Source organism: Copadichromis virginalis, linkage group LG16 (assembly GCF_057382275.1).
Source record: "Copadichromis virginalis isolate Kocher_CV1m ecotype Utaka linkage group LG16, C_Virginalis_male_GT1.1, whole genome shotgun sequence".
NCBI classification, from domain to species: domain Eukaryota; kingdom Metazoa; phylum Chordata; class Actinopteri; order Cichliformes; family Cichlidae; genus Copadichromis; species Copadichromis virginalis.
This window is the reverse complement of record NC_140633.1, coordinates 20879813-20895429: the sequence shown is the minus strand read 5'-3', so window position 1 is coordinate 20895429 and position 15617 is coordinate 20879813. Positions and strand designations below refer to the sequence as shown.

The 15617-nt window shown below is 39.3% G+C and overlaps 1 protein-coding gene across 2 annotated transcripts in view; it reads left to right on the top strand.

Annotated features, from left to right (window-relative positions):
* Positions 1-15617, top strand: part of col4a2 (collagen, type IV, alpha 2) — a 63075-nt gene that overhangs the window by 7156 nt on the left and 40302 nt on the right. For both annotated transcript variants that reach the window (XM_085433718.1, XM_085433719.1), the window contains exon 4: positions 15235-15315. In XM_085433718.1, the coding sequence (XP_085289844.1) occupies positions 15235-15315 (81 nt within the window). The remainder of the gene's footprint in view (positions 1-15234; positions 15316-15617) is intronic.

Below are 15617 nucleotides of genomic sequence, written 5' to 3'. Positions count from 1 at the left end.
GGTGGAGCTGAATATGTCAGAGTTTCTTTACGGCCCTGCTGGACCCCACATAGTTTCGGGACTCCAGAGTTTATAAAAAACATATTCGCAGCATAAATTCTGTCCTGTTCATGCTTTACATTACGCATCAGGCAAAACAGAAGAGGAGTCTGAGTTAGTAGTGTGAAGATTACTTTATGGTTAATAAACTACTGTGAGAGTTTTGAAATAAATTCCCAATCCAAGGAATTCTCTCACTCTTTAAACACACTTAAATCACAGTTTGTTTGTAAAGTAGGCCGAAAAAAATGATGTTTTTTTCTGAAATATTCATGTGGTGATTTCAGTTTTGAACACCGATCCATGCTGCTTCACTGACTTTCCAGACCTCTCTTAATAAAAACTAAGGGCATTAAACTGTGGGAAAATGTGAAATGACTTAAATTACTTGTTTACTAAGTATACATATGCATATAAAGGTTGTCTTATACCGACCTTCGATGCTTTTGTTGGCACAACAAATTTTTAAATTATGTGTGTGTTTGATTATTTAGACGTTTAAATGACGAAGAAGTTCAATATACAAGCCACGCTACATAGGGATACCAGTGGTTTGATTACATGGATAATCACCAGTCATGCTTCATTTTCATCCCAGTCATGCGTGACAGCGTGCAGACAAACCCGACTCGTGTACACTACAGTGCAGACTCGAACACAAACTCGCTGTCGTTCTGTATTCGTCAGATTTTCTCACAGATCTACAGTAGCATTCACAAATGGTTTATTCTGTATCTCCAGATGCCTCCAATATATTTACTGTGGAAGTATATTCTAAAATTTGGCCCAGTAATAATACTGTCTGTATAAGATTATGCCACAGAGGAAGCGGTACCATAAGAAAATGTTTGGATATCAATTCAGTTTGGATGTGGTCTCTGGAAAGTCCCTATACACTGTGCATATATCTTCCCTGTCCTTTGCCCCTTACTCCATCTTGCAGTGATTAATTGAGGGGCACAGGGGTCCAATCAGGCTGTGCTGAAGGAATTCTAAAGCCTTCGTCCTCCCAGAATTCATCCTCTCAGTATAACTCTGTCCCTAACTTCCTTTTATAGCCTCATCCAGCTCCTGGTTTTCATCTCCCTTGTCTTCTGTCTCCTCTCTTCATCCATCTCTGAAAGGGACCCTTGCCAGGCAGTTTGTCCTCGCTCTTCCTCTCAGAGCTTATCTTCTTCACATTTCATCTCCCACCCCCTTGTGCCCTCCTCCTACATTTGTCGTCTGTCATGGTTGGCTGTGTGGCAGGCAGGCAGGAGTGGTGGACCCAAAATGCAGGACTCTTTGGAGACGAGATTTAAACTGAAAACACAGCTTTATTGCTGGACAAACTTCTACATAAAATAAGACTCAGAAAAGCAAAACAAAACTCTAAACTGAGGTGCTGGAGAACTGGAAATCATGAACACACAGCAAGTTGAAGGTACAACACAACAGGGAGCACAGGAAAACACAGGGTTTTTATACACAGGGGAGTAATCAGGGAATGGGCAACAAGAGGGAGACACAGCTGGGAGAAATCAGGCTAACGAGAAAGGGGAGAGGTAAAACTGAACACACTGACATGAGACATGAACTTTCAAAGTAAAACAGGAAACCAGAAACCATCACACACAGACTCAACACTGAGAGGCAGACAGAAAATAACGCATGGAACCCAAACTATACATGAGGCAACAAATCCTTAAACACGAATAAACAGAAACCTAGAATTCCAATAACAATCAAAGCACAAGAGTATCAAAGGGCAGCCCATAGTGCAAAAATAAACCAAAACATCAGAAACTCAAAATGCTGGGTCGAACCGACCCAGAACCGTGACAGTCATCTGTTTCCTCTTTGTAGAAGTAGTGCTACTCAACGAGCTGACAATGAGCTGTACTCTTAGATTTGATATATGGGTTTTTTGGAGGGGGGCGGGGGGGTAAAGCACTGAAGTGTAGGTTTGATCAAATCTTGCAGGTGGTATCTAACTATGATCTCAGGCATCTCCAGCCTCTGATCTCACTGTTGTGTTTTGTCTTCTGGCAGGAAGTCATAGACCATTAATTTCCATCCCAGCTGTGCAGTAATTGATTAGACTTCATTACTTCATGTCATGGGAAGAATGTTAGCAAAGTTAATGCGCTTTGTGATAACATGACCATGTCCAATTTTGTCTGTCTCTCCAATGCCCTGTCTGTGTTTTTTTTTCTTCTTCTTCTTCTTCTTTTTTTGGGATATTATTGCCGTGTAATTTGGCTCAGATATGCATAATTCCCAGAAAATGAACCTTGATAATTTTAGTGATCATCTCACTTTTCTCTTAGTGAAACCACTAAGGTTGTACCAGTGCATGACATGTCTCAGAAACTTATGAATATACTGTAATGCAATGCAGTTTGATACTTGCATTTTTGTTTCCTTTAAAATTCTTATAATTTCTTACCCTTTTACTTATTAACAAAGATTCTTCTCTGCTTAAATGTTGTACATGTAATCTGTTAAATGTATAGTTATCATTTTATTCAGCGTGACTACACTCTGTTTGGCTTTTTTATTCCTCACTTTACCTCCTCTGTCCTTCATCCTAACACTAAGTCTGGTTCTGGTCTCCTCATAAAAAGAACTAGAAGAAAACAAACCCTGCTACTCTCAATCCTCTCGAGCGATGACGCTGCTGCATGGATCTCCCCATCTGGATGTCTGTCATTGATGTCATTTGATGAGCAGCACAAGTATCAACACAACAAAGTCTGAAAGCCTGACCTGTAAGCCCTGAGGTCCAGAACAGAAATTGGAATAATCCCAGGTTGATTTAGCTCAGTATGTAGCAGGAAGCTCTGATTAGGAGAGTGGCCCACTGGGAAATGGAGTTAAGCCTGCATTTGACCCAAGACCAGTTAAGGAGGGGGAAGGTCCCAGTTTGTCAAGCATGGAGCAGAAACCAGAGCTGTGTTTACACTGGATCCCAGCCTCATAGTGGGAGTTTGTCCTGCTGCTTTCAGGTCCCCCTGCTTCAGTTCATGTTCTCCTTCACATCCTGTTCTCTGCTGAGTGATCTGTCCCTCTGCCCCTGCATGTCATTTTCACTGTTGCACTACTTGAATTTCCATTTGTGTAGCATGCTTCTAAAATCAATCAGTCACACATTTATTAGTTATATACTGATTCCATCAAGTGCAATTATTCTCTCTTCTTCTCTTGTGTAACTGACATTCCAGCGATTGGTGAAATCCAGGTAAAACAGTTGCTGTTTTAGGTTCCAGATGTGGCTCGCATAAGGAGCTGGTGATGGCAGATTCTGATTCTGAAATAGGATCTGGATTTTCTGTAGCCAGATGAACTTGCTGACTTGCCCTTCCTTTGATTATGTTGGCTCTGTCTTTTAGCTGGTGCCATTTGAGGCCTTCTATCAAAAGACCTCAGTTTTAACAAGTTTTTGACAAAGTTGCTATTCAGTTTTAAATGTATTGTTGTGCTATACCTGTTGTACTAGACTACTACTGCTTGTCTCTTTTATTTCTTCTCAGTGTTTGTCCTATCTTTCTTTTTGCTCATTGCTCTCACAGATCTATGGTGTTAAAATGTTCCTATTTTCTTTTAATTTTTCCTGTTCTGTAGATGTACATGTCCTCTGGGGGTTTGTGAGTGCACACGGGGGAATTTAGCTCTGCTGCAGGAAGTTGGTGACGGAACAGGAAGCACAGTTAGTTATAGAGATGCGATAATGCATACAAGTTGTAGTGTTTATTGAAGAGGAAAGAAACAGTGACTGGGGCATAATTGTTCTTTTGGGACATTTAGTGTTATATCAAGACATGCCAATGTTATCACTATGCCAAAAGAAACATGGTGATGTTTGATGTTTTGATTTTCCTGTTTCTGGATGTGATGTATGTATATGTGTTTGTGTTACAGTTCAAATCTGATTATTTGATTTTGTTCAGTGCTGGACTATTGCCGGAAGACAAAGCTGCACTGGCTGTATAAACTCGCCCTGCTGACATGTTGCCTTACTTTTTAAGCCATCAGATCTTTGGTTAAAACTGCCTGACTGAAGAAAAAATAGAGAGGAAAGTTTCTGTATTGTTCATTTAAACAGAGATTAAGCTCATTTAGAATTTTACAGACTCATGAACAGTACAGCACATAGGAGTCACACAGCCAGACAGCAGCACCAGCCAGCATGTTTTGGTCTTTGGTTTTCATTTTTATGTTTGAGCCCACTTCAGATTTTTTTATGTTTAGACCTTCCCATTCACAGCCACGGGCGTTATTTTGGAGATGTGTCTTTTCTCTTTTTATCCAGTGAATCACAAATGTCTTCACCCAAATTCTTTCTTTTGTTGTCCTGGATTCACTGACACTACAGGGAGGCTTCAAACAGCGTGGCAGTGAATCAAGATATTGTTCAGCTTCTCTCAACAGGCCGTAGCATTAGCCAGATGGAATCGGCCCACACTGATAGTGTTTTAAGCACTTCTGGAGGTTTAAACTCCACAGAAGAATCCACATGTGAAGTCTTTAAGAGACTGAGCACTAACAGAAGTATTTTGATTTTAAATAGTTTTACAGTGTTTGGATTAGTGTGCTGATGAAATAACAAGAAAAGGCTGAATATAAACAAATGCTGTGCTACCGTACTCTTCATCTAAATTACTTTTAACATGACTTAAAGTCTAGAGCCAGTCTCGTGGTTCAGTAAGGTTGGAGCTTTGCCTGACAACTATTATTAGCATGCTATTAAAATCCTTATGACAATGCTAGCGTGCTGATGTTTAATGCTACTCTTTACACTTTGACCATTTAATGTGGTAGACTGCTAAAATTGGATGGTTACTTTTGACCTTGACATGAAAAGTTAAGTTATAACTAAGGTCTTTGGAGATAACAGCTGAGGATATCCAGATAGCGGATATCTGATGAAAACATTCCTTTTTGTGTGCCATGCTTTGTTTATAAAAGCAGATTAATTTAAAAAACAAAAACAAATAAAAGCTTAAATTGTCACCAGATGATAGACCACCGAATATTTGAATATTTGTTCTTTTACTCTCGCTGCACTGTATCCTCCGTTTGGTCTCCACACGTTTACCTGCATGCAACCAAAGTCTGCTCACACATGACTGCTCAGTGGATATTTGACAGATACACAAACAGAAGGCAAAAAAATCCTGATCTTTGCTAAACTTTACATATTCATACACAGATATCTGTCTACAGAGATTGTGAAATAACCAAAGAGACTGCAATTCAACTTAAAGAATGAATGAACAAGTTATTGTTTCATTTACTTCAGTGGTTAGCAAAACATTTCTATGTATCAGCAACCTATGTTACACTCATTAATAATGCAAGTATTTACCAAAACTCTGGGCACGATGAAATGACTACAAAATTTTAATTTAGTTGAAGAAAAAATGTTTTTTGCCAGTCATAAGCAAAGATTTTGGATTGAAATAGATACAAATTTTGTGCTTTTAAGTTGCAATTTTGAAATAAAACCTAAAATTTTGTAAACAAGATTCCATAACATGTCCTTAACACAACTTTTTGTCCTCTTTTAAGTCTCCTTTTAAGTTACCGCTTGATTTGAGCTCTGATATCAACTGATATGATTTGTCGATATGCTGGTATTGACATTTATAACAGCCGATAAACTAAATTTAAAAAGTTATCTTAGGAAGGAATCATGAATAAATACTCATCACAAACGTTAGGAAAATCTGTTGTGTTTCATGTGTCTGAAATGAAAAAAAAAATTCTTCAGCCTATATATGGTATCATATGTATATCAGTCGGGCTCTGCTCTTCATTTAAAGGTCGACTCCAGTTTGTGTGCTTCCAGAGAATCCGTCACTGAGATGGTTCTCTGCTGGCAAAGGGAGTATCACAGCAAGCACTGATATAGTACAAATATGCATCAAGACATTTCACGCAGCATCTTTCCATCACAGATTCATGTGAACTTATGGCCAGGTGTTTCAAGTTCACGGGCTTGAGCTTTCTCTTTAACGTCACCATCATTAGTGTGATGAATGGCAGCTGCAACCTTGAGGAATCGTAACAGTGAGCGATTAGACACTGTACAAATGTATACACACAGACACACAGGAGGGAGCGCAGAAGCATGAAAGTAGTGAAAACAGATGCATTTCTATAGATGTGCTCTTTCCTAGGTCACACATATTATATCTAATCTCTACGTGTAATAATGATATTACAGCATTCTTGTAGCCACGCACTTTATTGGAATTCAAATATATACAACATGTTTGTAATATGCCATGAAGGCACTGGTCAGAGATGGCTGGCTATAGCTGTTGTTTAATGTTTAGGATGGTCTGAACCAGTCTTGTCTACACCAACGTCAAACACTAGATTACAAAATATACTATATTTTATTAATTCTTTTTTTTTTATCTTAACAGTGAACAGTTATTCTGAATTACTTGTTTGAGATGATACCTTAATAAAGCCAGACCTTTGAATGTGTTTAAAGCACTCAAAGTAGAGATTGAACTACGTTTTCTGCGAAATAGACAAGTACTTGTAATTAATAAATAAAAGAATAAGCCACCAGTTAATTGCTCATCTTGCAGATTGACTCCACCTTCCCCACTTTGCACTGTTGCTGGTGATGATAGTCCTCTTTATTCTCATGTCCAGTGGTAGAAGTGAATTCTGTAAATTTAGGTGCATGAGGGAAAATAAGCACTTAAAATAAGCACTTAGCACCATGATGCACTGCTTATTTTGAGCAAACTGAAAGATCTGCATACAAACTCTTAAAGAATGAACATAAGCAGCTGGAACATGCTTTAATGTGTGATCTTCATCTTATCTGCTAAGGAAATTTCACAATGCTCAGGATGTTATTTGATCTGTTTTTCTTTTTATACTGAAAAACTATCGTGAGCATCAGTGTATTTTCCCAGACGCTGAGATATCAGTCATATCTGTGGCAGTTAAGGCATCTGTTTGAATATCTAACAAAGCAGACAGTAATTACAGGAGTGTAGCATCTACAAAGTTCAGTAGTGGGATCGGGCATCTGGCTCCTTGGCTAAGGTCAAAGTGGAAAGGTCAAATCCTTAATATTAAGAATAAGCAAAGCCTGTGTTAAACATCCCACAAAAAAACCACTTATGGCCCTTTTGGGAGGATTTAGTTTCTGTTGACTCTTCATTATTGTGATCACAGCAGCCATATTTTATACCTCTGTCCTCAGTTTTCCTCATAGTGTGTTAACACCAGCCCAAGGCCAAAGATCAAAGGCTCATCCTGCAGCAGGCTGTGACCTCTGATCATCTGATACTGTCATGAATCGCTGTGCGGCAGGCAGGAGTTGGACCCAAAATGCAGGACTCACAGACTCGGGGAGGTGAACTCAAAACACAGCTTTATTTGCTGGTAGAACAAACATACAAAACTAGACTAAACTGGGAAACCATAAACTAAGAACTCACAGGGAGATCCACACACAGCATGAGGGACGACGCGACACTGACTCAGAGAAACACAGGGTTTAAATACACTGGGAAGTAACGAGGGGAATGAGACACAGAAGGAGGGCACAGCTGGGAGAAATCAGGACTGACGAGACAAGCAAAGCAGGACGCATTCACATGAGACACGGACCATCAAAGTAAAACAGGAAGTATCACACAGAGACGCGAACTTGACACAGTGGAGACAGCAACTAAGAAATACAGAGACATAAACCATAAGGCAGAGGTCTAAGAACCAAAATACACAGGGAAATACTCAGCTGGGAACACAAGAGACTAGACTAGAGAGAGTAACAAAAAACCAACCATGAGAACATAATGCACAATGCAGAGTGACAGAAAACAAGAAACTCAAACATGCAAAGACACACAATTACACAGAACAGAGGGGACACAGAGAGACATGAAGGGCAAGGGATCAAAACTAGAAGCCATAGAATAAATCACACACAAGTACAATAATACAAAAATCACAAAGAACTAAAAACGCTGGGTCAGGAGACCCAGGACCGTGACAGATACAGAGAAACCAGCTCAAAGGGAGTTTGCTGTTTTATTACCCAAAATCTTCCTGTGCCATCAGTGGTGACTGGTTGATGTTTAGATATTTTAATGAAATAGTTGCGATCTAATAAGCAAGAGTGCTAAAAACCCTTTAGTGTAAAAAGTATGTTTTAGAAGAATTTCTGCTTTATCACTTTTGCTCTAGTCAGGCAACATCTCTCACCGTATTTTTATTCATGTTTTTTTCCTATTAATACTCTGTTTGCATGTTTCACTGGAAAATATGCAAGGGAGAAGTGGAATGTCCAGCTGTGCACACTCACGTCTGCCTTCATGCTGCATTTCTTGGAATCCGCTGATGCTTGCCTCATGCACTTATCTGCACTAACTTATGTTTAAAAGATTATCTCGACTTGAATTTCTCTGTTTCCTTCTGTTTTGGGGGCACATTAAATTGTCTCAAGGTTATAGAGCTTAGTAGTCCATTGCGTTTCATTGCATCAGTCACGTGGACTGCTGATTGCTTTAAAATACCACAAATCAACCCCTGATCTTTGTGGTTTCTTTAGTGCTGCAGGTTGGAGGCCAAAATGATAAGAATGCGTCTCTAATTTCAGCCTAAGTCCGACATTATTTCTCTGCATATTTATTTATAGTTCGCCTTCAGTTTGTTTTGTCTGTATTTTCCTTCATCTTTTTTTGTCTTGTCATCATCCTGTCCTCCCGCCTGAGTTTCTTTGTTGATTTTGGCTGCGTCTGGCGTTCACAGGAAGTGCTAAGAAGCGGTTTTGTCTGTGGTAAAACTAACATATACGGAACAGGGGAAAAACCGAGACTGTGGTGAGTCAAGCTGCCCACAAACCAACCAACAACACATCTGATTCAGCTGTGAGATTGTGGTGCAGCGTGACTTGCTGGAAGCTAAAAGATTCACCAATTAATCAGCGACGTTTTCGATAACTGATTTTATTACTTACTGTTACAGTTCATTGAATTACGAGATTTGGACAGATGGTTTTCAGGAAAGCATGACTTTTAAAGCATCTGGTTTGTTCTTGGGAATTTGTGATGACTTTTGATTGCTTTCTTTATAAAGTACAGGATGATAAGTGGTTTAGAAAAAAGTGTGTTGACTGATTACACAGGATTTGATTGTTTTGTAGTCGACACAAGTGAACAAGATGAGAGGAAATGCTCACAAATAGAAATCTGTTAGATTCAGTTAATGCAATTAATTGCAGTTATTAAAAGTTGTCTAACTAAATGATGCAATTTGACTTTTTGACCATAGCAATTTTTAAGTTTGGCAAGAGGGTCGGCACATTACACTATCTCACCTTCTCTGTACTACAGTTCAATATTAATTAAACAACTAAACCAGTTATCAAAAATCTTGTTTTCTACTTCAGAATGGCATTAACATCAAATTTTATAAGGACATAGAAGAGATTTCATCATTTTTCTTCCTAATCTTCTGCTCAACCCAAGAATTCATATGCTAATCATATCCAACTTTCACAGTAATGTCTGGGGTAAAATGAAGTGAACTTTTCTACAAAGATCAAGTTTGTTGTAGTAATGTTCTCCAAAAACCACTCATGGTAATTATTCAACACTAGTGAATGGATGACACTAATCTTCGGTCTTCAGAGTTTTTACTAAGCAGAGTACTTTGTATTTTTCAGGACAGACATGCATGTAAACGACATTTGAATTGCTGGCGGACCACAGTGTGGTGCTGTAGAAATGCAACAACATATTAAGTGCAGTGACTATGTGTAAAAGCCGCATAGACATTACCTATAGTTTAGGTTGTTTAGGTTTGGAGAATGACTTATTTTTTAAATTTGACCTCTACACACCACAACAGTGGATTTTAAATCACTAAAAATGAGACCGAAGTGCAAACTTTCAGCTTTATTTCCTAGATGTTTGACAAAAGTATTATATTGGCTGTTTTTGGATCTTATATATTTTTGGACCTTTTCAAAATTCCAGTAAAAACCTGATATAATGAAAGTCCAGCTCTTGGAATCATCTCCAGGTCCTTCACCTGCTTCATTTGTTAAGAAATAATGAGGGAACAGGAAACAATCAGATTCAGCTCTTCACCTGGCCATGAAACTGCTCATCGGTCAACTATCCAGTTGATTTTGAGCCTCTGAAAATAGGCTAAAATAATGAAAATACCTCTGAAAATACTGTGTATGTAATAATCCAAGCCAAAGTATGAGAGAAAAACATGAGCATGATAGGGTGATGTTGACCCAGCTGGTTCAGTTTCACTAATTTCACATATTTTGAAGGAGTTGGTGCACAATTAGAGTGATGCAATTCTGCAGTCTCCATAAAGAAGAGGGAGGCAACAAGAACTACAAATTTCGTCAGAGAAAAAAATATTTTTATGAACACAGCAGCTTTGCATGTTCACCCCTAAAGCTCTGTTCACTGAAACTTGATCTACATATGAAAATAAGCCATCAATGGCTCCAGACTGATTCAAGTTATATGGATTTATTTATTCTTATAAATTTGGTTTAAGGTACTGAGTGTTGGTAATTCAGGACACCAGGCAAGTGGCTTTTACTAAATGTGTTTCTTTAAGCACAAATTGATCATTTACTTCTGATGAAAGATCTCTTAATTGTATGTCACGTTAAGATGTCGGGCTCTGTTTGGCACATAAAGACAAAGGACCAGGAGTGGAAAACTGTCTGTTACTACTCGGTCAGACAGAACCTTTTGTTTTTTCAATCGTGTGTGGTCTTGAGTGTTATAAACAAATGCAGAACTTCATTTATATCTTAAGAGGGCGTCCTTTTTTGCGGAACCACTGTTTACATTTACACACGTGATTGTAATTGTGAAGCTGAGCAGACCACTGAAAGCAGTTCACAGAACATAAAAGATGATCATGACTGCAGTCATACTGTAAACGAGAAGCCGCGGCTCACCAATCAAAGTAAACCGGGTCTCAAGGAACAGCTGTGGCTCACGGGAATTGTTTCATGTCATATGTGCTGTTGTGTGACAGCACTCATAACAAAGGCATGGGAAGAGGTTTTCATCTGTACTCTGAAAGCATTTTGTGAATTGAAAAAAGGAATAAAATTGATGTGTTCTTTAATGAGAGACATTTGCTCTTTGAATGTGCAGAGCTGTTTCTGTTTCATTCTTGCTTATCATGCCTGGGTGTGAGACTTATGATTACAGTAAAGGAGTTACTTATAACAAAAACCAGTCAGTTTTTCTTTGTGTGCAGACTCTGATGAGCTGATCTGCGCTCTGATGCTCACTGGTCTTTGTGGAGCTGAATTAAACAAGATAAGCAAAATTTCCGCAACAAACCCTAGGCACAATAAAGCAATTGTAAAAAGATCGACAAGGAAGTTTGTGAATCTAACCAACTTTATCATCTTAAATTTACCTCGAGGTCTGCTACCCTTGATGCCACCTAAAATGGCCATGAACACCACCAGCTGCTCTGCACCAGTCCAACATAGTTCATTACTGTAACTCGAATTGTGTTTTGCAAAACACAATTCAGCAACACATCATGTGTAGATCCAATATCTGATATCTGATTTGCTTTGAAAAATTCTTACCTTTCCTTGCTTCTTCCTCCCCTCACCCCCAACCAGTCACAGTGGCTGGCTGCTGCTCCCTGAGCCTGGTTTTGCCAAAGGTTTCTTCCTGTTAAAAGGGAGTTTTTCCTTCCCACTGTCACCAACTGCTTGATCATACGGGGTCGTGTAATTTGGGGGGTTTCTTTCTAATACTGTTGGGTCTATGCCAAACAACATAAACCCCATTGAGGTGACTGTTGCTTGAAGTAAATTGTTGCTGTAAAATATATCAGAATTGAATTTGTCTTTCTTACTGTCTCAGTGCGCCCCAGGGCAGCTGTGGCTACAATTTAGCTTGCCATCCCCAGTGTGTGAATGTGTGTGTGAATGGGTGAATGACTGAATGTAGTGTTTTGGGTCCATAGGGACTAGTAAAGCGCTATACAAATACAGGCCATTTACCTTTTTTTCTTTTTTTTACCATTTACGACACTGGGATGACATTATTTGGTAACATCAAAGAACTCATGCGACACTAATATGTATTAATGTGCTTATCAGATTTGATTGCTCATTAATTCAAGGTGATGGAACGGCAGATCATTTCTCTCCATGCGTAGGCCATGCTGCATGGTGGTCTGGATTTATCCGTTACTTTTCTGATATGGTGTGATCTAGTGCAACATTTCATATGGTAAATAGGGAATTGTTGGTTTTTGTCTTCATATGTTACTATTTGTGCTACTATATTCTGTCGATTGCTTCTTAAAAGAGATCCCATGTCCATCAGCAGTAGGAGTAGTAGATTTTAAATATTACTTAAATCTACAACAAATTAATGCTTTGCACTTCTTCTTTTATGCTTTTCGAAAAACAAATGAACTACACCACAGTTATTTTGGAAGCACATGACTTTTAGAGGCAAGTCTAGAGACAGCTTGGCTGTGTCCAAACACAGTGAGCCCAAACACACTTTGGGATAGCGTTGCTATCAACTTACTGGTTTAGTGAAAGTATGTTGCATTTAAGATAAGATAAGATAGAACTTTATTAATCCCTCGGGTGGGTTCCTCTGGGAAATTCGACTTCCAAAAAGCACAGCAACGACCGAAGTTACAGTTACAGAATTGTTATATATATATATATATATATATATACACACACACACACACACACATATATAAATACAGAGACAAATATAAATAAAATATACAAAGGGGATAAATAGAATAAATAGGAATAAAAAATAAAAATAGAAGTGAATTGCACATTTCAAGTATTGAGTCTATTGCACTGTTGACTATTTACAAAAAGTATTGCACAAGGTATTGTACAGTGAGGTGAAGAGGCACTACAGCTTAGTTGTTCCCCCCTCCTTTGTCCTCCTGTTTCCCCTCCCTCTCCCCTCCAGAGAGGAGTTAAACAGTTTGATGGCGTGTGGGACAAAGGAGTTTTTAAGTCTGTTAGTTCTTGTCTTGGGGAGAAGCAACCTGTCACTGAACAGACTCTTCTGATTGTTTATGGCCGTGTGCAGAGGATGCCCAGCATTGTTCATAGTGTCCATCAGTTTCTTTAATGTCCTTTTCTCTGCCACTGTCACTGTCATTTGTTTTTTTCTTAATATAATTTGAGACAAGCATGTCTCAGTATTTTTTGATATGATGAGTTATTGTTCTACTATTTCGAGTGGGATTGAACGGATACAAACAAATGCACCTGCACATTATCATGAACTCAGTTTCCAAGGCGTGCAAAAGCTATGGAAAAGGTGATTTGACAAACTGTGGGTTATTGTGACTGTGGGTGGAGAAAACAGGATACTGTAGCGCAATCCTATTGTCCTCTGCTGAAACGGCCATCAGCTATTTTGAGCCTGTAACCTAAGGTTGAATTGATAGTGCATTGCTCCACAATGTGTAATTGCCTATATGGGACCCATTCCTTTGTGAGTCTATCTGGAGATGACGCAATCTATTGTCTGTGCTTTTGGACTTCCACCCTAATGTGGAGAAAGGTCATTCCATGACTCTGTTACATCCTTATTCTGATTGAAATCACCTTCCTTTTTCATGTCTCTTTTCCTAAAATTAAAAAAAAAAATTCCTGTCATACAGGTAATCCCTCTGCATGGGATTGATTGATGTGGATATACTGCGTTTCAAATAATCAGATGAAATGTGGGGCATAAGGAAAGCATGCAGTTTGCTGGAGTCTGACACCACATGCAGGCTAAATTAAATCCATTGAGGCATCAAACAGTGGTTTGAAAGGAACTCCTCAGATCCACTGATTGTTAACAAAGAAATGCAGCCTTGTGCATTCCATAAGGGAGAGGAAGAGGGTCTTTTTGTTGGAGATAGGGGACCAATAAAGGACGATGCCTCTATGGTAAAAGAAGGTCTTTGTGCATGAACAAGGTCTCAATGTGGCCTTTGTAAATAGGGCTGCTGGGATCGGCTGTCAAACTAAGGAGGAGAATCATTCTGATTCTTTATCTGCCACTTTGTTGCCATTGTGGGCATAAAGTGCTCATTTAGATTTTTTTTTTTACGACAGAGAGGGGGGATATTGAGGCATTGGAGGCCTAAGCAGGCTATGGTATGGGTGTGTGGGTGGAGGACGTAGGTAGGGAGTGTGAGACGTCATGAAATACATCAGCTACATGGCAGTTTCTGTAACATCTGTATGTGCTACTAAAATGCCACTGAATGGCCTTTTACCCTAGTTCCCTAAACATTGCTACCTTGGAGTTAATACAGCAACCAAGCCTTCTGTGTTGGTTTGATTTGTTTTACTCTCGGCCTTGCTGGGTAGAAGTTTAATGGAACATTTTAAACTGCTCTATTCATATCATACAGTTCAATGGAAGCAGTGCTGGGTGCTTTAAGGCATCACAAATGAACTTGAAAATATATAAAAAGAGCAGCTGAATTAGTGATCTCAAATTGAGCAGATTTTTTTAAAGTCCACGTTTTGAGGTATCGAGGCTTGAGGTGTGGTTCTGTACATGTTATGTTGTGTTCATGGTTTTGTCGGGAGTTCAAATGTTTCTGCTTCAGAGGCAATATGTGCTCGAATTAGACCGTGAATGGGGATTTTATTCAAAGCACAAGATAAATGTGAAGTTGTATCAGCCTCAGCTCTGACTTGATTAATGCCTCAAGCTTTCTCAGTTAGCTTAGGGTCTTGCCACCTCTGACCTGTGGGTTGGCAAAGCTGGGGAGTGGCTACTTTCACTTTCTTTCTTCTGGTCTGTGTTGTGCTTGTGTCATGTCTAGGACAGATGAGCCTGTGATGGTGGGTGGTTTGGTTGGTATGCAGACATCTAAGGGCAGATTGTTCCCGTCTGTGGCTGGACCCAGCTTCTTCTCCTTCTTTTTTTTTTCTCATAAACAGACGACCATCCATTATGAATGAATGTCCTCTGTGACTCATTCAAGCCATTTCCAAAATACCCTTTCTGCAGAAAACACTTAGATACACAACTGTGCAGACAGTAGTATACACAGTCATCCGTGCTGATATAACAGAGGTGCTGGCGTGATCAGCAGCGTACACAAACACAGATAGTCACTCCTGAAGTGCACAATATGTAATGTGGGCTTTTTTTTGTGTGTTTTGTTTTTTTGCAGGGTGGGAAGAAGCACAATGTCCCCTGTGGTGGAAGAGACTGCAGCGGAGGCTGTAAATGTTTCCCAGAGAAGGGTGCCAGGGTAAGTTTCCTACATTAACTACTGTTCCAAGTAGCTCTGCAAAGACCGCTCTCTCCCTCCCTCTCTGTCTCTGTCTTTTCCCTTTTTATTTTCAGTGTTAACCAGCTCTACCAGCTGCTTTTCAATCTGGAATACCATTTAAGGCCATGATCACACATGATGGTGTATTTAAGTCTCAGGAAACGATGAACTGACAGGCTGCATAGGGGCCAGTATAAAATAAATATGATTTTCTCTAACCTATGAATCCTGTGAAAATCAGGGCTGTAAATGAACCCCCAGCAAGTTCCCTTTAATTGGAC